The sequence below is a fragment of the Thalassophryne amazonica genome, chromosome 7 (assembly GCF_902500255.1).
Source record: "Thalassophryne amazonica chromosome 7, fThaAma1.1, whole genome shotgun sequence".
In the NCBI taxonomy this organism is placed as follows: domain Eukaryota; kingdom Metazoa; phylum Chordata; class Actinopteri; order Batrachoidiformes; family Batrachoididae; genus Thalassophryne; species Thalassophryne amazonica.
Genome location: NC_047109.1, coordinates 91,190,547 through 91,214,350, shown reverse-complemented (window position 1 = coordinate 91,214,350; position 23,804 = coordinate 91,190,547). Strand labels below are relative to the sequence as shown.

General features: G+C 42.0%; 1 protein-coding gene across 1 annotated transcript in view; it reads left to right on the top strand.

Moving 5' to 3' along the window:
• Nucleotides 1-23,804, top strand: part of LOC117514535 — an 83,522-nt gene that overhangs the window by 30,051 nt on the left and 29,667 nt on the right. Inside the window, exons 8-25 of the mRNA XM_034175045.1 lie at nucleotides 4-156; nucleotides 4,379-4,476; nucleotides 7,924-8,096; nucleotides 9,010-9,261; nucleotides 9,743-9,877; nucleotides 10,058-10,930; nucleotides 12,729-12,932; nucleotides 13,020-13,238; nucleotides 13,349-13,561; nucleotides 13,673-13,915; nucleotides 14,024-14,206; nucleotides 14,544-14,603; nucleotides 14,728-14,892; nucleotides 15,045-15,257; nucleotides 15,474-15,644; nucleotides 17,374-17,562; nucleotides 18,177-18,374; nucleotides 18,929-19,134. Coding sequence (XP_034030936.1) covers nucleotides 4-156; nucleotides 4,379-4,476; nucleotides 7,924-8,096; nucleotides 9,010-9,261; nucleotides 9,743-9,877; nucleotides 10,058-10,930; nucleotides 12,729-12,932; nucleotides 13,020-13,238; nucleotides 13,349-13,561; nucleotides 13,673-13,915; nucleotides 14,024-14,206; nucleotides 14,544-14,603; nucleotides 14,728-14,892; nucleotides 15,045-15,257; nucleotides 15,474-15,644; nucleotides 17,374-17,562; nucleotides 18,177-18,374; nucleotides 18,929-19,134 — 3,948 coding nt within the window. The remainder of the gene's footprint in view (nucleotides 1-3; nucleotides 157-4,378; nucleotides 4,477-7,923; nucleotides 8,097-9,009; nucleotides 9,262-9,742; nucleotides 9,878-10,057; nucleotides 10,931-12,728; nucleotides 12,933-13,019; nucleotides 13,239-13,348; nucleotides 13,562-13,672; nucleotides 13,916-14,023; nucleotides 14,207-14,543; nucleotides 14,604-14,727; nucleotides 14,893-15,044; nucleotides 15,258-15,473; nucleotides 15,645-17,373; nucleotides 17,563-18,176; nucleotides 18,375-18,928; nucleotides 19,135-23,804) is intronic.

The following is a 23,804-nucleotide window of genomic DNA, read 5'->3' as shown; positions in this document are numbered from 1 at the left end:
CAGGATCTTGATGGTGTTGACATCACGCTAGGGGTTTGCTCCAGTGGTCTGATGGTTTATAAAGACAAGCTGAGGATCAACCGTTTCCCTTGGCCCAAAGTGCTTAAGATCTCTTACAAGCGCAGCAGCTTCTTTATCAAAATAAGACCATCAGAGGTAATTTTTAGAATTATGTTTTCCTTTCTGTCTTTGCTGTCATTGAATTAGATCATGCTTCTTACTGGTGCTCTTGTTTCATCCAACCACTGACACCTTATAGTTTGAAATACATGAAGAAATGAAATTTAACTTTGTGTTGATTTGATTGGTCGAGGCCTCAGATTTAATTTTATGTTGATATTTTTATAGGACATTTAAAATACTTTTCTTGTAGTTTGTATGTTTCTTTGAGCTTTTAAACTTTCATTATAGATTTCATAGTTGACTTTCCTCATCCATGGATCTGTTGTACCTGTTTATCTTAAGTTTCTTTCCCATAGGTTTTATCTGTTAGTTTTTTCTGTCTTAAGGCCTCTACTGGTGGTTGGCTCTCACTGCGGTATTGTATCACTTCCTGTTCCGGAGCACAGCGGTGTTTTGCTGTATCTGTTAGCTGTTTAATCTGCGCAGTTAGATTGATCTAGTTACCTAGATAACGATTTGCTTCACAGTGTAATCTTCACGTGCCTTAACTAAAGCACTCCCTCTGCTGAATCACCTCTAAATTATTTACACATTATTCACTTTGTGTGTTTTTAGGAATTCGCTAGCTTAGCGCAGCTACTAGCTCTTAGCCGGTTTAGCATGGCGGCTTCTCCTGTCTCTCCCGCACTTTTCTGCTCTGGGTGTGAAATGTTTAGTTATTCCTCGGCCTCCTTTAGCAGTAATGGTACTTGTAGTAAGTGTAGCTTATTCGTAGCTTTGGAGGCCAGGCTGGGCGAATTGGAGACTCGGCTCCGCACCGTGGAAAATTCTACAGCTAGCCAGGCCCCTGTAGTCGGTGCGGACCAAGGTAGCTTAGCCGCCGTTAGTTTCCCTCTGGCAGATCCTGAGCAGCCGGGAAAGCAGGCCGACTGGGTGACTGTGAGGAGGAAGCGTAGCCCTAAACAGAAGCCCCGTGTACACCGCCAACCCGTTCACATTCCTAACCGTTTTTCCCCACTCGGTGACACACCCGCCGAGGATCAAACTCTGGTTATTGGCGACTCTGTTTTGAGAAATGTGAAGTTAGCAACACCAGCAACCATAGTCAATTGTCTTCCGGGGGCCAGAGCAGGCGACATTGAAGGAAATTTGAAACTGCTGGCTAAGGCTAAGCGTAAATTTGGTAAGATTGTAATTCATGTCGGCAGTAATGACACTCGGTTACGCCAATCGGAGGTCACTAAAATTAACATTGAATCGGTGTGTAACTTTGCAAAAACAATGTCGAACTCTGTAGTTTTCTCTGGGCCCCTCCCCAATCGGACCGGGAGTGACATGTTTAGCCGCATGTTCTCCTTGAATTGCTGACTGTCTGAGTGGTGTCCAAAAAATGAGGTGGGCTTCATAGATAATTGGCAAAGCTTCTGGGGAAAACCTGGTCTTGTTAGGAGAGACGGCATCCATCCCACTTTGGATGGAGCAGCTCTCATTTCTAGAAATCTGGCCAATTTTCTTAAATCCTCCAAACCGTGACTATCCAGGCTTGGGACCAGGAAGCAGAGTTGTAGTCTTACACACCTCTCTGCAGCTTCTCTCCCCCTGCCATCCCCTCATTACCCCATCCCCGTAGAGATGGTGCCTGCTCCCAGACCACCAATAACCAGCAAAAATCTATTTAAGCATAAAAATTCAAAAAGAAAAAATAATATAGCACCTTCAACTGCACCACAGACTAAAACAGTTAAATGTGGTCTATTAAACATTAGGTCTCTCTCTTCTAAGTCCCTGTTAGTAAATGATATAATAATTGATCAACATATTGATTTATTCTGCCTTACAGAAACCTGGTTACAGCAGGATGAATATGTTAGTTTAAATGAGTCAACACCCCCGAGTCACACTAACTGCCAGAATGCTCGTAGCATGGGCCGAGGCGGAGGATTAGCAGCAATCTTCCATTCCAGCTTATTAATTAATCAAAAACCCAGACAGAGCTTTAATTCATTTGAAAGCTTGACTCTTAGTCTTGTCCATCCAAATTGGAAGTCCCAAAAACCAGTTTTATTTGTTGTTATCTATCATCCTCCTGGTCGTTACTGTGAGTTTCTCTGTGAATTTTCAGACCTTTTGTCTGACTTAGTGCTTAGCTCAGATAAGATAATTATAGTGGGCGATTTTAACATCCACACAGATGCTGAGAATGACAGCCTCAACACTGCATTTAATCTATTATTAGACTCAATTGGCTTTGCTCAAAATGTAAATGAGTCCACCCACCACTTGAATCATATCTTAGATCTTGTTCTGACTTATGGTATGGAAATTGAAGACTTAACAGTATTCCCTGAAAACTCCCTTCTGTCTGATCATTTCTTAATAACATTTACATTTACTCTGATGGACTACCCAGCAGTGGGGAATAAGTTTCATTACACTAGAAGTCTTTCAGAAAGCGCTGTAACTAGGTTTAAGGATATGATTCCTTCTTTATGTTCTCTAATGCCATATACCAACACAGTGCAGAGTAGCTACCTAAACTCTGTAAGTGAGATAGAGTATCTCGTCAATAGTTTTACATCCTCATTGAAGACAACTTTGGATGCTGTAGCTCCTCTGACAAAGAGAGCTTTAAATCAGAAGTGCCTGACTCCGTGGTATAACTCACAAAATCGCAGCTTAAAGCAGATAACCCGTAAGTTGGAGAGGAAATAGCGTCTCACTAATTTAGAAGATCTTCACTTAGCCTGGAAAAAGAGTCTGTTGCTCTATAAAAAAGCCCTCCGTAAAGCTAGGACATCTTACTACTCATCACTAATTGAAGAAAATAAGAACAACCCCAGGTTTCTTTTCAGCACTGTAGCCAGGCTGACAAAGAGTCAGAGCTCTATTGAGCCGAGTATTCCTTTAACTTTAACTAGTAATGACTTCATGACTTTCTTTGCTAATAAAATTTTAACTATTAGAGAAAAAATTACTCATAACCATCCCAAAGACGTATTGTTATCTTTGGCTGCTTTCATTGATGCCGGTATTTGGTTAGACTCTTTCTCTCAGAAGGAGAGAGCATATCTCACCCATATTGGCCTCTCTTCATTGGCTTCCTGTTAATTCTAGAATAGAATTTAAAATTATTCTTCTTACTTATAAGGTTTTGAATAATCAGGTCCCATCTTATCTTAGGGACCTCATAGTACCATATCACCCCAATAGAGCGCTTCGCTCTCAGACTGCAGGCTTACTTGTAGTTCCTAGGGTTTGTAAGAGTAGAATGGGAGGCAGAGCCTTCAGCTTTCAGGCTCCTCTCCTGTGGAACCAGCTCCCAATTCGGATCAGGGAGACAGACACCCTCTCTACTTTTAAGATTAGGCTTAAAACTTTCCTTTTTGCTAAAGCTTATAGTTAGGGCTGGATCAGGTGACCCTGAACCATCCCTTAGTTATGCTGCTATAGACGTAGACTGCTGGGGGGTTCCCATGATGCACTGAGTGTTTCTTTCTCTTTTTGCTCTGTATGCACCACTCTGCATTTAATCATTAGTGATTGATCTCTGCTCCCCTCCACAGCATGTCTTTTTCCTGGTTCTCTCCCTCAGCCCCAACCAGTCCCAGCAGAAGACTGCCCCTCCCTGAGCCTGGTTCTGCTGGAGGTTTCTTCCTGTTAAAAGGGAGTTTTTCCTTCCCACTGTCGCTAAGTGCTTGCTCACAGGGGGTCGTTTTGACCGTTGGGGTTTTTACGTAATTATTGTATGGCCTTGCCTTACAATATAAAGCGCCTTGGGGCAACTGTTTGTTGTAATTTGGCGCTATATAAATAAAATTGATTGATTGATTGATTAAGCAAATTGTTGTTAATAATATGTTTATTCATAACAGATATGGAGTATATGTCACATTTCCTGTTATGTAGAGCAAGTAGATCAGTTGGATAAGGAGTTTGGTTACCAATATGTAGACCAGGGATTGATTCCTGGTCGCATTACCCGTCTGTATCCTTGTATTAGACACCCAGTTTGAAGTCCACCCAGCTGTAAATGGGTACTGGCCTCAGCTGGGGAAGTAACTCATGTTGGATGTGAGTCCCGTCTAGTGGGAGTCATAGACTCTCCACGCTACAGTACCCAGAGATGAGCACGGGCACCAATAGACCCCAGGGCCTGTATAGGACCTGCTTCTACTTCTTGTGTTATGTAACTGAATTATTCCATCAGCAGGTCATTACGTGCAATTTCCATTAAATTTTTTTTCTTCGTCTACAGCAAGAGCAGTATGAAAGCACAATTGGCTTCAAGTTGCCGAACTACAAGGCCTCTAAGAAGCTGTGGAAAGTCTGTGTCGAACATCATACTTTCTTCAGGTAAGGACAGCTCACCCTCAGTCTACTTTTAAGGATGAACATTTCACTGACTGACAACAGCAGTCATCAGGTGCTCCCTGTCCCTCTAATTGGCTTTCTGGTCTCTTGACACTTAACCTCTTAGGATAATTGATATAGTTGTCTTGCACTTGATAGAAATAGGTGACACTATATACTAAAGGGTCTGACCTTAGAACGAAAGGTGAAAGGCCTTATTTGATTTAAAAAAAAAACAAAAAAAGAAATTGTGGTTTTGTGCTTCTATATTTGAAGCTATCATTTTTCTTCTCTTTTGTTGACAAAGCAGAATTTATTATACCCGTGTAATCAAACTGTGTGTGGGTTTTTTTTTGGGGGGGGGGGGGGGGGTAAAGGAATCATTCTGTCTATCCTTCTGTGCAACTCCTCCAAAATTGTGTGGTTGATTTTCAATGAAACGCCATCCAGTCCATCTAGCCATAGCCCATCAAATGAAGGAGTGCATGAAGGAGAATCATTCCGGTCCAGTGTCTTCATGGAGGAATAGTTGGAAGTTTGTGTTAAATTAATGGATCATACTTCCGGTTTGGGACATGTAGGAGCAAGATGTGAGAACGAGGGTCTCCTGAGATTTTGACTGTAACCACCTGAAAACACCTATATACGGACTTTACACCGAAGTAATAGCATCATAAGGCTATTACTCATTCAAACGGCTAGTTTTAGGTTACTAAACATGTCTAAGAAAGAGTCCGAGAAGAAGTCCAGCCGAACGCTGAGTAGCAAAGTGGCTAACATGGCGGCAGCTGCTAACGCCGAAGACTTCGGTATGATATTGGCTGCAGAAATGGAAAAACAATGCAGACATTTGAAAATGGACATGACGTCTCTAATTAATATATCGCTGGCGCCTATCCAGGCATCCATAGCGAATTTTCAAGAGACGGTGGATAAACTGGAAAAGAGGGTCGCAGCGGTGGAGTCCACAGCAGGTGACAACTTTGATGCACTGTTCAAGGCTGAGCAAGATATCACTGAATTGAAAAAGCTAAACGCTACTTTGATGGATCGCATTGATGACCTGGAGAACCGGTCTAGGAGGGTGAATCTTCGCATCATTAACGTGCCTGAAGGTAGCGAAAAGAAAGCAGACAACATGGTCACGTTCGTCTCAACTCTCTTGAAGGATTACATGGGAGACACTTTCCCTTCACCACCCAAACTGGAACGAGCCCACCGGGTTTCGTTACAGAGACCTAAAACAGGCAAGCCGAGGCCGAGACCCATAATCGTCGCTTTCCACAGCTTTCAAGACCGCGCGCGAGCTCTGAACTGGGCAAGGCAGAACAAAATGATACATGAGGAACACACCCTGAGATTTTACCCCGACCTCAGCGTTCATCTCTCAAGGAAGCGCGCAGCTTTCAAGAATGTCAGAGCGGCCCTTTACAAGAAAGGAATTCAGTTCAACCTACTCTACCCTGCCCGTCTCCGCGTTAACTATGGCAAGGAAACACTACTGTTCGAGACACCCGCGGATGCTGAGACATTCTACTCTCAAAAGATTGAGGGAAACCCAGACACCCTGACTGAGGAGAACTTGGATAATTCAGCTGAGTTGGAGGAACAGGAGTAGTAACGCAGCATATCCAACAATGGGTAAAGTAACCTAAGCGCATTTGAAGTTGAGGGGAAAAAATATATATATATTTGAGGTCTGTTAGAAAAGTATCCAACCTTATTTTTTCAAAAACCATATGGATTTGAATCACGTGTGATTACATCAGACATGCTTGAACCCTCGTGGGCATGCGAGAGTTTTTTCACACCTGTTGGTTACGTCATTCGCCTGTGGGCAGTCTTTGAGTGAGGAGTCGCCCACCCTCTCGTCGATTTTTCATTGTTTAGGAATGGCTCAGAGACTGCTGCTTTGTTTGATAAAAATTTTTTCAAAAACTGTAAGGCACAACTGAGTGGACACCATTCGATAAATTCAGCTGGTTTTCGGTAAAAATTTTAATGGCTGATGAGAGATTTTGGTCTGGTAGTGTCACTTTAAGGACGGCCCACGGCGCCTGACGGCAATCTGCGCTTCGAGGCGGCAGCGTCTCGCCGTTTCAAGTTGAAAACTTCCACATTTCAGGCTCTGTTGACCCAGGAAGTCGTCAGAGAACAGAGAACTTTCAGAAGAAGTCGGCATGAGGAGTTTATTCGGACATTCCATTGTTAACGGACATTTTGTAATGAAAGAACATGCGGGCAGAGTCGCATGTCGGGCTGGACCCGACCGCGGGGCGTCGCGACAGGAAAAACACCTCCGTTGGAAACCTTAACGGACAAGTTGGAACATGCCCAAGCTGTTAAACAATTTCTCAGTTACTCGTTGAAAGCCATCAAAAACCACCTGAATTTTACAAATGGTTTTCAACACGGAGGTGTTTTTCCTTTCGCGGCACAGACGGATTCGCCGAGTCGTCACAGAAATGACTCGGCGAATTTGCGCTCACGTCTTTCATTACAAAATGTCCTTAAACAGTGGAATGTCCGCATAAAGTCCTCATGCCGGCCTCTTCTGAATCTTCTCTGTTCTCTCACGGCGTCCTGGGTTAAGCCTTAAATTAGGATGTTTTCAGCTCGAAACAGGCCGACGACGGCGCCTGGAAGCGCTGCGCCTCGTCCCGCTTCGTGGGAAGTCCTTACAGTGACAGAAATACCCCATAATCTCTCATCAGCCGTTAAACTTTTCACCGAAAACCAGCTTAATTTCTCGAATAGTGTCCACTCGGATATTCCTCACAGGTCCAGAAAAAATTTTGATAAAGCAACGCGCGCCGTCTCGAGCAGCGTGTGAAACAAAGGAATTCAGCCAAGAGGGCTGGACCACATCTCGCTCAAGGCCTGCACACAGGGAAATGACGTCATCGACACGCATGAAAAAACTCACGCATGCGCACGAGGGTTCAAGCATGATTGGTGTAATCGCACGTCATTCAAATCCATATAGTTAAAAAATAAATAAATAAAAGTGTCGGTTTCTTATCTAATACACCTTGTATTTATGGAAATAGTCTTATGTGTCAATCAAAATTGTGACTAAAGGTTTGGGTGGTTCTCAGAAAAATTTCAGATTGCAGTGAGTTCATTCTTAAGTTTGGGATTGACTTTTATATCATAGTGACATTTTAAGTGCAACTCCTCTTATACTGCTTCATGGAGTTCAATGAAGTGTCACGCAGTACTAGCACACCATGTGAAGATGTGCATGAAGGAAATTCATTCTGGTCCAACATCTTCAAATCAAGATAACTGGATTTTTGTATATTTAGGGGTAACCACTTCGTCTTGTATTTCATCACAACAGATTTACAACCACTGATGTAGAACACACGCAAGCATCTAGTATGGCAGAGCGGAGGTGGCGGATTAACAAGAATTGGAATAAGGTTTTTTTTCTTCTTCTCCCCACAGGGTTTCAACAGTAGAGCCTCCCTCATCACGCCGTTTCCTCGTCCTGGGTTCTAAATTCCGTTATAGCGGGCGTACACAGGCCCAGACCCGCCAGGCCAGCTCCATGATTGACCGTCCAGCTCCACGCTTCACACGCTCTGCAAGCAAAAGGCTGTCCCGTAACCTAGATGGAGGTACAGTGTGTACCAGTGTGAGAATGTGTGTTGATATCACTGTGTCACGTCTGTTATATTAATGCATGTGCTCCAACATAACCTGCTGTGAGTTACAGCTGGAGAAGAAACTCTCCAGTTCAGGCACCAATTCTCAGCTTCACAAAGAAAGGTGTGATGTTGAAGGTCGGGCCCTCATTCTGAAGTCTGATAAACCCAACCCTGGTATTGACCTCCCAGATACCAGGAACTGTGTGGAGCTGCAACAGCGCTTCCTGACATTCTTACAACATATCATGCTTCCTGCCTTGCTAAAGGCTTTTTGCTTGAGTTAACATACCAAAACCTCTCACATTTGCTTTCAGCTGCAGCATAGATGCTCAGTTTGTCAGGATTGTGATCTTTTTGAACATGACCACCTTGTACATCACCTGGCATGAGCCCAGAATAGCTTTGGTCACCTTTGGAGGTCATCCATCAGAAAAAATGAGGACTTTCCTGACTTGCTCTAATATGCGTCAGCATTTCCAGTGTTGAGATGGCTGTTCCCTTTTTCTTGGCATTGTTAGAAGTTGCTGCTGGTTGTCACACAGTGAATTATGTGTCTGTTTGTGTATTTGTTTTTTCCCCAACCCTCCTTCCTCAAAATATATCTAACATGCTCAGTCTTCACTATTCTCTTGGCTACCAGTTCTCTTGAACACAGCTGTGAACATTTCATGGACATTTTTTTTATCCTTCTTAACTCTTGTGCTATTAAATGTTATGTAGTCGACACACAGAGGCATCTTGCTGCGGTTTGCATTCTGCTCTGCACTAACCTCAGCATTCTGGCCTCACAGTAGTTTGGTGAAATTGCTTAGCATCTAGCTTGAAGCGCCCGCAGTGTTCATCATCTGTCCTGCAGAAACATCACTTCCCCATGTCTTTTCAGAGATAGAGGAGTCTGTGCCGACATTCTTTCAGTTTCGAGAGGAGGCGCAGTCTGTTGAGCCGGTCACAGAAATCTGGCAGGACGATGACACCAGTCAGACCTTCTCTCAAAGCGTCAGTCAGTCAGTTAGCCAGCCGTGGCAGCGACTGATGTCTGATGGGCTGCAGAGGACAAAAGACGACAACTGGTTTCCCCTGTTCCTTCGTGATCCTCCTTTTTCTGTGCCACATTTTGATTTGGTCCAACAACCAGGTATCACCTCCTGTATTACTCGCCAACTTGTATTCAGGTTTTGCTAATTTAGCAGCTTGTCATAAGCATTCGTGAATCTGGAATCTATAACGCTACTACACTTTGAGATGTAATGTCTGCCCCTCCCTGAGCCTGGTTCTGCTGGAGGTTTCTTCCTGTTAAAAGGGAGTTTTTCCTTCCCACTGTAGCCAAGTGCTTGCTCACAGGGGGTTGTTTTGACCGTTGGGGTTTTACATAATTATTGTATGGCCTTGCCTTACAATATAAAGCGCCTTGGGGCAACTGTTTGTTGTGATTTGGCGCTATATAAAAAAATTGATTGATCGATTAATGTCGAGGATAAAAATGAATTCATATTTTGGCCAGCACATGTCTTTTGCTTCATCAGCTGTTTGGATGGAGCAGAATTCTCAAATGAGGCTGTGTGTTTTGTGTGAGTTTGCACATCTGGAGTGAAAATGCTGCATATTGTTTCTCACAGCTGAGCTTAGCTATGGAGAAATGAGCTCTGCAGACAGGTTGTTGCAGCCGTCGCGGAAACTGCGAGATGACTGGGTCGCAAACTTTGACCGCACTGTCACCTTATCTTTGCCTGAACATGTTGACAGTTTGCCATGTGAGTTTTTTGTTTGTTTTATATTACTTAGTAGAAAAATGACCCACAACCCCCCCCCCCCCCCCTGCATTGAAATAACTTTACAAAGAACGCATCCCATACAAAAACAAACTGCTTGCACTGCAAAATATTTTTCTTCTTCGCATATATTGAATTTGATTTACTTTCATCTCCTCACAGTCTCGGCCCCATCTGAGCTCCAGGTCTGTGAGAAAGATGAGCAAACCGTATATTTGACAGAGCAAGACCTGACCACTGAGGTCATTGAGAGACTGCAAGAAACTGTGACCTTTGTTGATAAGTGGAGAGAGGGGGAGGTTTTGGAAAGAAGGCTGATGGAAGTGAGAGATTTAGAGGAAAGACTCCAAGAGGTGGATGAACTAGCAGAGAGACTGCAAGAAGTAATAGAGCAAGAATTGGGGGAGGAAGAAGTGGCAGATTTAAGAAAGCAAGAGGAAGACTTATTGCACAAACAGACAAAAGAAGGTGAAGCGGTATCAAGAATGGTGGTGGAAAACACTGTGCAGATGATGCAGACTAAAGAGGAGGAAGTGGATGAACTTGAAGAGCAAATAAAGGAGGTGTTCTTAAAAGACTTGTCTGACGAGGAAGAGAGATCGCTGAAGGAGGAGAGGGAAAAGGAGGTGACAGATGAGAGTTCAGTTAATGATGAATTGAGCGAAATGCTCCATCTGATTGAAAGGGAATGGCAGGGAGCTGGAAAGGTGGAGCAGGATTTCATGCCTGGCTCTTCAGATGTTGCTGCTTTTGCAGCAGGGTACACCAAGGTGGAGAAAAGGGCTAAGAAGAAAGTGATGATAATGGATGAGAGAGGGCAGCAACTGAAGCCTATAACAGAAGAGCAGGTAGAGTCTGTTGTGTTAACAGGAGGAAGTTTAGAAAATGAAATATGGCCGAATGCAGAGTTACTGGCAGGCAAAACTGAGGAAGAAGTTACAGAGTGGCATCAGCGTCAATCAGAGGTGGACAATAAGGATGTCTGGCCCATCCTTTTTGATCGCTTTCCACGCATGGCTGTTTTCAAACAACCAGGTACAGTATCTCATTGTGCCAGCAGCTTTAGACTGCTGGTGTGTTGTTGACATTAACAATTCAAACTACAAGTGTTATTCTCTCATACACACATAAAATCCAGTTAAGGAATGAAGAAGTTCCCATGCACAGCATTTATTTCCATCATGTTTCCAGCCATATGCTATTCCTCAGACTACTGACACGTTGCATACGGAGTTGCCAATTTAAATACCTCCAGGGCATCATAAATTCAATTCCTACTTATCCCCTTGTTCGTTGAAGTAGGGGGCATTTATGTTTTGCCCCCTGTGTATGTCCAGACGTCTGTCTGTCAACGTTTTGTTTCTGTGTGATAAATAAAAAGGCTTTGTTTGAGTAAAACAACCTTTTGGTGGTGAATTGGGGGCGCTAGAGGAAATGGCTCTTTATCTGATATGGCTGCAACTGACACCATATTTTGTTTCTGGCTAATCTATATATTAAAAGCCAAGTGGCCTCTGTGTAGGTGTGTGCGTGTGTATGGCTTTGATCATGGAGAAACTGGGGAGAGCTGACATTTGCCATTTGTTATGCTTATGTCTTTTGAGTCAAGGATGAACGCTGCGAAAATGGAAAATTAAAAGGACTAATATTTTTGTAGAAATTAGGGATATTAGGTAACAACAGTGAACAATGGATGTTAATTTAATTCTGGACTCACATGCCATTCCAGCAGGGGACAGTAAATCATCTATGTATTAAAAGCAAAGTGGCCTCTCTGTACGTCTGTGCGTTTGTGTAACTTTGATCACGGAGAAAATCAGGAGAGCTGACATTTGCTGTTTGATATGCTTATGTGTTTTGGGTCAATCTAGAGCCCGTGGATCCCCTCAGACAACACACAACTAACTAATGAATATTGATGGTGAATTGGAGGAGGCTGCAGGAAGGTTCCTTTTTCAAAATGGGGGCCGTCAGTCATCCGATATGGCCACCACATGTGCCATCTTAATTTTCATTTCCATACAATAACTACAGAATGCCTTATCTGAAACTATAGGAGTCCCACCGGCTCCCCCTAAAATTACTTAGTTACAATGACGAAAAAAAATGTAATGCTTCATGGAATGTTCATCTATTTGATGGATAACTGTAAGTTTGGTTTTACCAATATTTTTAATGTTATTTCATGAAACATATTTTTCATTGTTTGCAGTATTTTTCATTCAGAGTTGTAGTTTGGGGAAAAAGGATGTGGTATAAATAGGTGTGGTAAATTGTATTTTGTGATTCGCTGTGTAGTACGTTATTGGTCTGTTAATTTACTTTTTTCTTGTTATAGAATTTAATTTATGATGTGTTGCAGGTGTTTAAGTTGTTGACTGGTTGTAATTGGCGGCAGACTGAGGAAGGGCGTGTGGCTCGAAACATCACACACATACACAAAAAACAGCGCAGTGCATTGGAACTTTTTTGTGTGCAGTTTTCTCTTTTTCATAATACTTTTGAGGATCTAGCACCCATCCTGCTACAGTTTAATTTTCACTGGAAGATGTTCATAGGCTAGTTTGAACCTTTCTTTTGTTGCTTTATTGAAGATTTATTTGTGAAAGGTGTAGTGTTGGAGTATATGCTGGTCTATGAGATGATGAGAAATTAATTCCGGCATAGAAATCATGATGGTGAGATTATAAAATTCTGAGTTGGATAGAATGTGGGAAATTGAAGAGTCTGTTTTCAGTTCTGTGTATAAAATCAGTTTAACAGAACGCATGGTTTCTTTGAACTTTTACTGCAGTTTAGTACTTTTCAGCATTCTGTTTCTTCTGTCATTTAGTTGCGTTAGTGGAACAGGTTCAGGTGGATGGAGAGTATTTTGGCTCAATCCCTGAAATAACAGTTGAAGACAAAGTGGAGATCATTGAAGAAGAAAAAAGACATATACCAAAGATCCTGTCACCACAAAAACTCACAGAAAAAGCAGATGATTGGTTTGTGTTCCTGGATGTTATTCCCAGAAAAACATCTTACGTAGCACCAGGTACTGCTGAAATCCCCAGAGTTGATTATCCATAACTATGTCAGTGTTCCCGCTGCAGTTAAATCTTTGTTTCCTGGCTTTTATCAGTTGCCTTGAAGGGAATTAGCCCGATGGAGATGGAAAGTTTTGCTTCTATAGTTGAGATTGTGGAGGATGAGAAGATTAGAGGAAAAGATGAGATGAGCACAGAAGGAGATGTACCAAATCATCGACAACAAATCACACAGCAGCCTTTGAGTGATCAAGATGATGGCTGGTTTGTGTCGCAGGATGTGGTTCCCAGTGAAACTTCATATGTACTAACAGGTACTTCAGAATTTCTGTGCACTGCGTCACAGCTCTGTCAAAACGAACAACTTTTCCGATCATCATAATGTCCCTGCACAGTCTGAGGAGTTTTGTCTTTTTTGTCTTAGTTGCTGTTGTGGAGCATGCTCCAGTGTCAAAAGAAGAACATGAATCCCTGATTGAAGTTGAAGAGAGGGAAAACAGAATGGAAGTTGTAAAGATAGAACTAGAGCCGAGTCAAAAGAAAGTGATGTTTCAGCCACAGCCTGTGACAGGGAGAGATGATGACTGGTTTGTGCTGCTGGATGTTCCCTCTCGAAAACCATCATTTGTACAACCAGGTATTGCCAAATTCTTCCCGTCACCTCACAGTTCTACCATAAAGTTTTGTCTTCCCAATTTGGCTGTAGTTAGTGTCTGAAGATGCTCTTTTCCCCCTCTTTTTTTTAAAGTTATCATTCAAGAACATGTTCAGGTTTATACAGAAGAAAGAATTTCTACTGTAGTTGAAGCAATTACACCAGAGTCCAGAGAGCAGGTTTCTGTAGATGAGCTCATTATTCAGGAGGAGGATGAGATGATTCCAAAACAAATGATTCCAGAGCAGCAAACATGGCAGCTAATGAGAGAAAGAAATGATGACCGGTTTGTGCTGCTGGATGTTCCCTCTCAAAAACCATCATTTGTACCTCCAGGTATTGCCAAATTCTTCCCATCATCTCACAATTCTTCCATAAAGTTTTATGTTCTCAATTCAGCTGTAGTGTCTGATGAAAATGCCCTTTTTCCCTCTTTTTTAAAAGTTATCATTCAAGAACATGTTCAGGTTTATGCAGAAGAAAAAATTTCTGCTGTGGTTGAAGCATTTACACCAGAGTCCAGAGAGCAGGTTTCTGTAGATGAGCTCATTATGGAGAAAGAGGATGAGATGATTCCAAAACAAATGATTCCAGAGCAGCAAACATGGCAGCTAATGAGAGAAAGAGATGATGACTGGTTTGTGCTGCTTGATGTTCCCTCTCAAAAACCATCATTTGTACCTCCAGGTATTGCCAAATTCCTCTCATCACCTCACAATTCTACCACAAAAATTTGTGTTTCCCATTTTGGCTGCAGGTTCTAATGAAAATGGCTTTTTTTTTTTGTTTTAAGTTATCTTTCAAGAACATGTTCACGGTTATCTTGAAGAAAGAATTTCTACTGTGGTCGAAGCAATTACACCAGAGTCCAGAGAGCAGGTTTCTGTAGATGAGCTCATTATGGAGAAAGAGGATGAGATGATTCCAAAACAAATGATTCCAGAGCAGCTAATGAGAGAAAGAGATGATGACTGGTTTGTGCTGCTGGATTCTGTTCTCAGAGAAACTTACTATGTCCCTCCAGGTACCCACAACCTATAAATTTTATTTTCTTCTCACACGTTTGCACACCAATCACAAAACATGTATAGTTTGTGTGATTTGTCCCTCTGAACTGAAGGTGAAGTGTAAAATTTGTTCATTTCCAGTTTCTGCGGAGGTGCCGAGCCGGATTTATCCAGCTATACAACAGGTAGTTGAAGTAAAACGTGATGTTCAGACATTACCACAGGTTGTTGTTGAGCAGAGGAGGCAGCAGCCATCTCAGCCTCCACCAGGGAGACAGGATGACTGGTTTGAGGTCTTGCCATCAGGTACACATTCACATTTCCACCCTCGTGCCTGAAATTCACATTGACGCATCATTTATTTAAGCCCGTCATTTCACGGTGTTGGGCTATAATGTGCTTCGTGTGACAAATATTCTGCCGCCCCTTCGTTATTTGACTCTGTCTGTCTGTGCCAGTTTCTCTGGCTGAGGTTATTCTGGATGTGAGGAAGACCTTTGATATTGAGGCGATGGACAGAGGTGTAATTGGTGTGGACAACAGACGAGATGAGACACGTGTGTCTGAAATTAGACTGAACCAAATGACACCAGCGTCAGAAAGAGAACGGCGAGATGATTGGCTTGTCCTGTTTGACAGCATCCACGAAAAGCCTGTTTCCATACCACCAGGTATTTCTTGTTAGCAACAGCTGTCCTTATATGCTTTGCTAAAAGCCTCATTTGAAGTGGTTGCTGATAAACTGGGCCGCACATGCAGCCGATGCTTTTTGTTTGTGTTTTTGCTTTGTGTTTGAAATGGCTGTGCAACAAATAATCATATCATATGTCAGTTGGCATTGCAGTTGAATTTACATGGAGGATTAATTGCCACTGATTTTCTGTCAGCTGCTGTGGTTGATCATATTGAGGATGAGATGGCAGCCATTGTGCCAGAACAAAAACTCTTCATGGAAGATGCGAGTCCCACTCCGATGGAAGTGGATGTTACTTCTTTGCAACAAAGAAAACTGGGTGATGACTGGTTTGTTCTCGTCGATGTTGCAGCTAAAGACCGAGGTATTCTGCTGTTTTTGGTGTGTTGGTGTAATACCTGTTTCGTACGTTGAATGGAAGATATAAAAAAATCGTGCTTGTAGATGGCTTTCATATAAAGAACTTCATTTAGTTCAGCTTGTTTACAAATATAGAGGATTTGCATGTGATATCATCACTCCCTGGACTCTTGATTAGGCACCATTTTGGTGACCATTCTTCTTCACAATGTAGCCTTCATTGTCCAGCTTGTCAAATTTGAAGTGGTGAGGGCGCAGTTTTGGGATAACTGTGACTGATGGGCACTGGTTGGCTGGGAGATCCTGCATCATCATTGCAACATAGTCGTTTCACAAGCAGAGCAATGTCGAAGGAAAAAAATTATTTTGGCCATCGATAAAGCAAGACTTCATCACCAAGTACCAAACAACTTAAGTTTAAATGGAAATCAAATAGCCTTCAGCTTTTCTTGAAGCTTTTTCAATGCAACAAGTGTTTCACAACTTCTGCAGTACCGAGATTTCAGTTGTATGAGTTAATTTTGAAAGAATGGAAAAAAAAAAAAAATCAATGCCAGCACCATTGTTGAAGCAAAACAGGTCTTATACCTGGAGGAGTTTTCCACTGAGTCTTTCTGAACGTGTGTGTGTGTGTTCAACCCAGGAAGTACTGGTTAAACGTGCCAGTTTTGAACAAAGTTTTCTGAAGCCTGGCCGGGCTCTCATCCACCTCACTCTTAGCTTGAGGCAGCCAACTGGACTCAAGACAAAAAGACTTTTCCCAACTTTGCCAAGTGGTGTGCCTGCTCAGGAGTACTCAACACCAAATGCAGCCAATTGAGAGCTGCTTGGGGAAATTGACTGAGGTACACAAAGTTGTTGCCCGGCCCGTTGTGGTGCCAGAAAAGCATACAGCCAGGTGTGAGCGGCTTTAGATAAGTGATGGGCTTGCTGTGATAGCAAGGTTGTTGTGAGACTACACTGTGAGCTTATCCAACATTATAAATTGTAATATGGTCAATTTACATAAAAAAGAAAAAGTTGGGTTGGAGGGGAGTGCCTTACTTTCAAGTAAAATTAGAATTAAACCACCAAAGTATATTCACTTAATGTGAATATACTAAGTTTTATGGGAGGGAAAGTGGGGCAGTTTTCCCATCCTGGAGCATGCATTGATACCACACTTGTGACCATCTTGGGGTTGGATGGCAACCACTCAGGCAGACAAACAGTCCATCCCCCCCTCTCTAAAATTAATCGTCTGTGTGCTACAGCCAGGGGAAGCATGGGCGTCACTTTGATCCGCTTCAGCCACTGGGGTGAACTAGGTGAAAATGAACATGTCAACAAGACAGTCATCACTTTAATTCCACAGCCATGCTTGGAGCAAACATCTGAGCAGATTCTGCAGAGATTAGATGTGGTCATTGCCATTCTTAATGGCTATGATCTACTTATATCATGTATCGTAATATAAAGTGATGAAGGAAACATCCTTTCTATTTGAACACGATTTGAACACTCTGGAAATGCCTGCTTACGGAATGCTTAATCACCACTATGTTGGCACTTCTTCCCTGCACCTGTATGACACCAGTGCAAATCCTCTGTAGACAAGAGCTCATTACGCAGGAATACAGAGCATAAAGATGCCTGCAACATGAGCTGCTTGCAATTTCTTAATGTTAGCACAGTCTTCCCATTTTTATACTTACAGGTGAAGTTTGAGTTTTTCTGTGTGTATTCTATATCAGCAGCTGAACATATCCGTACATATGCTGAAGTAAGACCATCTAAAGAATTTGCACTTGTAGAGCAGAAACGTTCTGTTACGGAGGAGATATGGAAGCAAGAAATGATACAACAGCGGAGGCCAAGCCAACCTTTCAGAAATGTGGACGATGATTGGTTTATCCTGTTGGATGTGGTCCTTAAAAAATCAGGTATAAGCAAAAGAATTCAGCCACCAACATTAGAAATTTATTTTATTGTTATTATTTGTGAGCACCAAAATGAATAGACAGGGAATGTTAAAGTATAAATTCACCTTTTTACAAATGTAGTCATATTAAAACATCATTAGCAATCAAAGATAGCAGTTTTTTCATTACTTTGGAAGTTTGTCCATGAGACTCCACAGACAGGCATCCAGGAATTTAACAATCCACTCTACACTCAAAATAGTAATGAAATAGACCTAACAATCTACTTTTTTAATCAAACATTCTCGCAGTCAATATATTTGTTTTATAGCATTTTTTAAAATAGGATTTTGCTTATACATCACAATTATCAAACATGGTTACAGTAGTTCACTCAGAGGTTTGTTTACTAACAGTGGTTTGATATGAATAAGGTTGTAAAAAGGGGGAAGTTTTCCTGTAACCCTTCTGTTTTAGTTTTACAGCCTGTAATGCTTCTGTAGTGTTTGATTTGCACAAACTGTCTCAGCACTCAGTAGTCCTTTATTCAGAGTTAAATGATCAGTCTGTCTCTCTAAAGGTTTTGTAGTTTTACTTGCACAGCATTGCTGAAAGTTGTCATGTATTTGAAATAGTTGCTGTCTCTGAGCTCCTCCGGTATCCTGCAGAAGTAAGGTCTGAGGTCACAGTTCACATTGCTGAGACCAAAGCTGAGATTGGAATTCCAGAGAAAAGACCACAGTTTGAAAAAAGGATCCTGGAGGAAAGAGTCACTCATAGATGTGAGAGTGATGACTGGTTTGTTCTGCTTGATGTTGACCTGAAGGAGCCAGGTAGTTGATCTGTTGTAGCACTTCTCCGAAACACTCATGCTGTCTTCGCTCCATCGAATGCTTATTAACATCAGATTCAGTCTGTGACTCCACGAAAGAATGTGTGTAGATGGCAGTTCATGTTTGTTTGTGGATTGTGCTGTTTTTGCACAAATAACATTTCTAATCTCTGCGTTTGCACTTCAGCCATGCTGAGCTTTTTAGCTCTTTGCAGCTTAACACCGTCAGTGTTTACATATGGCATCGGAACTTAATGAAAACTAAATCATTTTGCTTGAGCGCTCTTGTTCCACTTTGTGGATCATTGCTTCTGGTCCACCTCAGTTTCTGCTGTGTGCTTCTCCTTTCAGAAGAGACTAAACACTTAAACACTTACACGCTTCAGCGATCGCATCACAGCTTAAGATTGGCTGTAAGTATGACGTGGTTGTATGTGCTTTGTCTATGTTTATGGCATTTTATGAATAAGATTGTACATAAATGTGAAACGAAAACATGTTTGCATTCATTCATTATTTTGTTGTTTGTTTTTTTTTTTCTGTACTTTGTCCCAGTGATGGTCACACAGAGAGGCACGCGTCCTGTCAGCGCTCCGGTCTTCTCCCAGGCTGCACTGGCAGAAGCAGGCATCCCTATGGCTCCTTTTGAACAGCCCCAGACCTCCACTCCCATCAGGACCAGCATGCAGGAGGAAAGGAAGCTGGAGGTGACCATAGAAGCTATGGAGCCACCAAAAATGAAGGCTGTCACTGAGGTTAAGGTATTTGAGTTGAGTGGTTAAACTATGTACTGTATGTATTATATACGTAAATAAGTTATTTCTAAGGCCTGAAATACACCAGATGTGTTACATGTGTACGTGGCGGCTTGTTGATTTTCATTGTGGCGGGCGTAGAGTCACATGACTGATATCCAGTTACAAGAAATTACTTTTCTGCTCTTTGCTTTTCTGAATGGTCTTCAGCTAAACTCACAAAGAGCACTATGATCCATAGGATTTAAAGGTATTCTTAAAAAGGAAAAGATGTTGGTTCAGATGGTGAGTCTATATACCATATGCATTTATGTATTTTTATATTTAGTTTAAAATTTTATGTTAGAAGGCGTTCAACACAGTCGGTGCTGTCAAATGACCACCGGTAAGTTCAGCTGTTTGCACTGTTTTTTAAAAAGGGGGGGGGGTGGATTGCACCCTGCAAAATCTTTCCAAAAAGCAGTCAGTCTGTGGGCGAGAGCTATTATCAAAAAGAAAAGATTGAGCAGTGACACAGCTGAGACGCTGCCTGATATTGCTTGCCTCTACTGGTGGTTGGCTCTCACTGTGGTATTGTATCACTTCCTGTTCTGGAGCACAGCGGTGTTTTGCTGTATCTGTTAGCTGTTTAATCTGCGCAGTTAGATTGATCTAGTTATCTAGATTACGATTTGTTTCCCAGTGTAATCTTTACGTGCCTTAACTAAAGCACTCCTTCTGCTGAATCACCTCTAAATTATTACACATTATTCACTTTGCGTGTTTTTAGGAATCCGCTAGCTTAGCGTAGCTACTACCTCTTAGCCGATTTAGCATGGCGGCTTCTCCTGTCTCTCCCGCACTTTTCTGCTCTGGGTGTGAAATGTTTAGTTATTCCTCGGCCTCCTTTAGCAGTAACGGTACTTGTAATAAGTGTAGCTTATTCGTAGCTTTGGAGGCCAGGCTGGGCGAATTGGAGACTCGGCTCCGCACCGTGGAAAATTCTACAGCTAGCCAGGCCCCTGTAGTCGGTGCGGACCAAGGTAGCTTAGCCGCCGTTAGTTACCCCCTGGCAGATCCCGAGCAGCCGGGAAAGCAGGCTGACTGGGTGACTGTGAGGAGGAAGCGTAGTTCTAAACAGAAGCCCTGTGTACACCGCCAACCCGTTCACATCTCTAACCGTTTTTCCCCACTCGACGACACACCCGCCGAGGATCAAACTCTGGTTAATGGCGACTCTGTTTTGCGAAATGTGAAGTTAGCGACACCAGCAACCATAGTCAATTGTCTTCCGGGGGCCAGAGCAGGCGACATTGAAGGAAATTTGAAACTGCTGGCTAAGGCTAAGCGTAAATTTGGTAAGATTGTATTCACGTCGGCAGTAATGACACCCGGTTACGCCAATCGGAGGTCACTAAAATTAACATTAAATCGGTGTGTAACTTTGCAAAAACAATGTCGGACTCTGTAGTTTTCTCTGGGCCCCTCCCCAATCACACCGGGAGTGACATGTTTAGCCGCATGTTCTCCTTGAATTGCTGGCTGTCTGAGTGGTGTCCAAAAAATGAGGTGGGCTTCATAGATAATTGGCAAAGCTTCTGGGGAAAACCTGGTCTTGTTAGGAGAGACGGCATCCATCCCACTTTGGATTGAGCAGCTCTCATTTCTAGAAATCTGGCCAATTTTCTTAAATCCTCCAAACCGTGACTATCCAGGGTTGGGACCAGGAAGCAGAGTTGTAGTCTTACACACCTCTCTGCAGCTTCTCTCCCCCTGCCATCCCCTCATTACCCCATCCCCATAGAGACGGTGCCTGCTCCCAGACCACCAATAACCAGCAAAAATCTATTTAAGCATAAAAATTCAAAAAGAAAAAATAATATAGCTGCTTCCACTGCACCACAGACTAAAAAAGTTAAATGTGGTCTATTAAACATTAGGTCTCTCTCTTCTAAGTCCCTGTTGGTAAATGATATAATAATTGATCAACATATTGATTTATTCTGCCTTACAGAAACCTGGTTACAGCAGGATGAATATGTTAGTTTAAATGAGTCAACACCCCCGAGTCACACTAACTGTCAGAATGCTCGTAGCACAGGCCGGGGCGGAGGATTAGCAGCAATCTTCCATTCCAGCTTATTAATTAATCAAAAACCCAGACAGAGCTTTAATTCATTTGAAAGCTTGACTCTTAGTCTTGTCCATCCAAATTGGAAGTCCCAAAAACCAGTTTTATTTATTATCTATCGTCCACCTGGTCGTTACTGTGAGTTTCTCTGTGAATTTTCAGACCTTTTGTCTGACTTAGTGCTTAGCTCAGATAAGATAATTATAGTGGGCGATTTTAACATCCACACAGATGCTGAGAATGACAGCCTCAACACTGCATTTAATCTATTATTAGACTCTGTTGGCTTTGCTCAAAAAGTAAATGAGTCACCCACCACTTTAATCATATCTTAGATCTTGTTCTGACTTATGGTATGGAAATAGAAGACTTAACAGTATTCCCTGAAAACTCCCTTCTGTCTGATCATTTCTTAATAACATTTACATTTACTCTGATGGACTACCCAGCAGTGGGGAATAAGTTTCATTACACTAGAAGTCTTTCAGAAAGCGCTGTAACTAGGTTTAAGGATATGATTCCTTCTTTATGTTCTCTAATGCCATATACCAACACAGTGCAGAGTAGCTACCTAAACTCTGTAAGTGAGATAGAGTATCTCGTCAATAGTTTTACATCCTCATTGAAGACAACTTTGGATGCTGTAGCTCCTCTAAAAAAGAGAGCTTTAAATCAGAAGTGCCTGACTCCGTGGTATAACTCACAAACTCGTAGCTTAAAGCAGTATAACCCGTAAGTTGGAGAGGAAATGGCGTCTCACTAACTTAGAAGATCTTCACTTAGCCTGGAAAAAGAGTCTGTTGCTCTATAAAAAAGCCCTCCGTAAAGCTAGGACATCTTTCTACTCATCACTAATTGAAGAAATAAGAACAACCCCAGGTTTCTTTTCAGCACTGTAGCCAGGCTGACAGAGTCAGAGCTCTATTGAGCTGAGTATTCCATTAACTTTAACTAGTAATGACTTCATGACTTTCTTTGCTAACAAAATTTTAACTATTAGAGAAAAAATTACTCATAACCATTCCAAAGACGTATCGTTATCTTTGGCTGCTTTCAGTGATGCCGGTATTTGGTTAGACTCTTTCTCTCTGATTGTTCTGTCTGAGTTATTTTCATTAGTTACTTAATCCAAACCATCAACATGTTTATTAGACCCCATTCCTACCAGGCTGCTCAAGGAAGCCCTACCATTATTTAATGCTTCGATCTTAAATATGATCAATCTATCTTTGTTAGTTGGCTATGTACCACAGGCTTTTAAGGTGGCAGTAATTAAACCATTACTTAAAAAGCCATCACTTGACCCAGCTATCTTAGCTAATTATAGGCCAATCTCCAACCTTCCTTTTCTCTCAAAAATTCTTGAAAGGGTAGTTGTAAAACAGCTAACTGATCATCTGCAGAGGAATGGTCTATTTGAAGAGTTCAGTCAGGTTTTAGAATTCATCATAGTACAGAAACAGCATTAGTGAAGGTTACAAATGATCTTCTTATGGCCTTGGACAGTGGACTCATCTCTGTGCTTGTTCTGTTAGACCTCAGTGCTGCTTTTGATACTGTTGACCATAAAATTTTATTACAGAGATTAGAGCATGCCATAGGTATTAAAGGCACTGCGCTGCGGTGGTTTGAATCATATTTGTCTAATAGATTACAATTTGTTCATGTAAATGGGGAATCTTCTTCACAGACTAAAGTTAATTATGGAGTTCCACAAGGTTCTGTGCTAGGACCAATTTTATTCACTTTATACATGCTTCCCTTAGGCAGTATTATTAGACGGTATTGCTTAAATTTTCATTGTTACGCAGATGATACCCAGCTTTATCTATCCATGAAGCCAGAGGACACACACCAATTAGCTAAACTGCAGGATTGTCTTACAGACATAAAGACATGGATGACCTCTAATTTCCTGCTTTTAAACTCAGATAAAACTGAAGTTATTGTACTTGGCCCCACAAATCTTAGAAACATGGTGTCTAACCAGATCCTTACTGTGGATGGCATTACCCTGACCTCTGGTAATACTGTGAGAAATCTTGGAGTCATTTTTGATCAGGATATGTCATTCAAAGTGCATATTAAACAAATATGTAGGACTGCTTTTTTGCATTTACGCAATATCTCTAAAATCAGAAAGGTCTTGTCTCAGAGTGATGCTGAAAAACTAATTCATGCATTTATTTCCTCTAGGCTGGACTATTGTAATTCATTATTATCAGGTTGTCCTAAAAGTTCCCTAAAAGCCTTCAGTTAATTCAAAATGCTGCAGCTAGAGTACTGACGGGGACTAGAAGGAGAGAGCATATCTCACCCATATTGGCCTCTCTTCATTGGCTTCCTGTTAATTCTAGAATAGAATTTAAAATCTTCTTCTTACTTATAAGGTTTGAATAATCAGGTCCCATCTTATCTTAGGGACCTCGTAGTACCATATCACCCCAATAGAGCGCTTCGCTCTCAGACTGCAGGCTTACTTGTAGTTCCTAGGGTTTGTAAGAGTAGAATGGGAGGCAGAGCCTTCAGCTTTCAGGCTCCTCTCCTGTGGAACCAGCTCCCAATT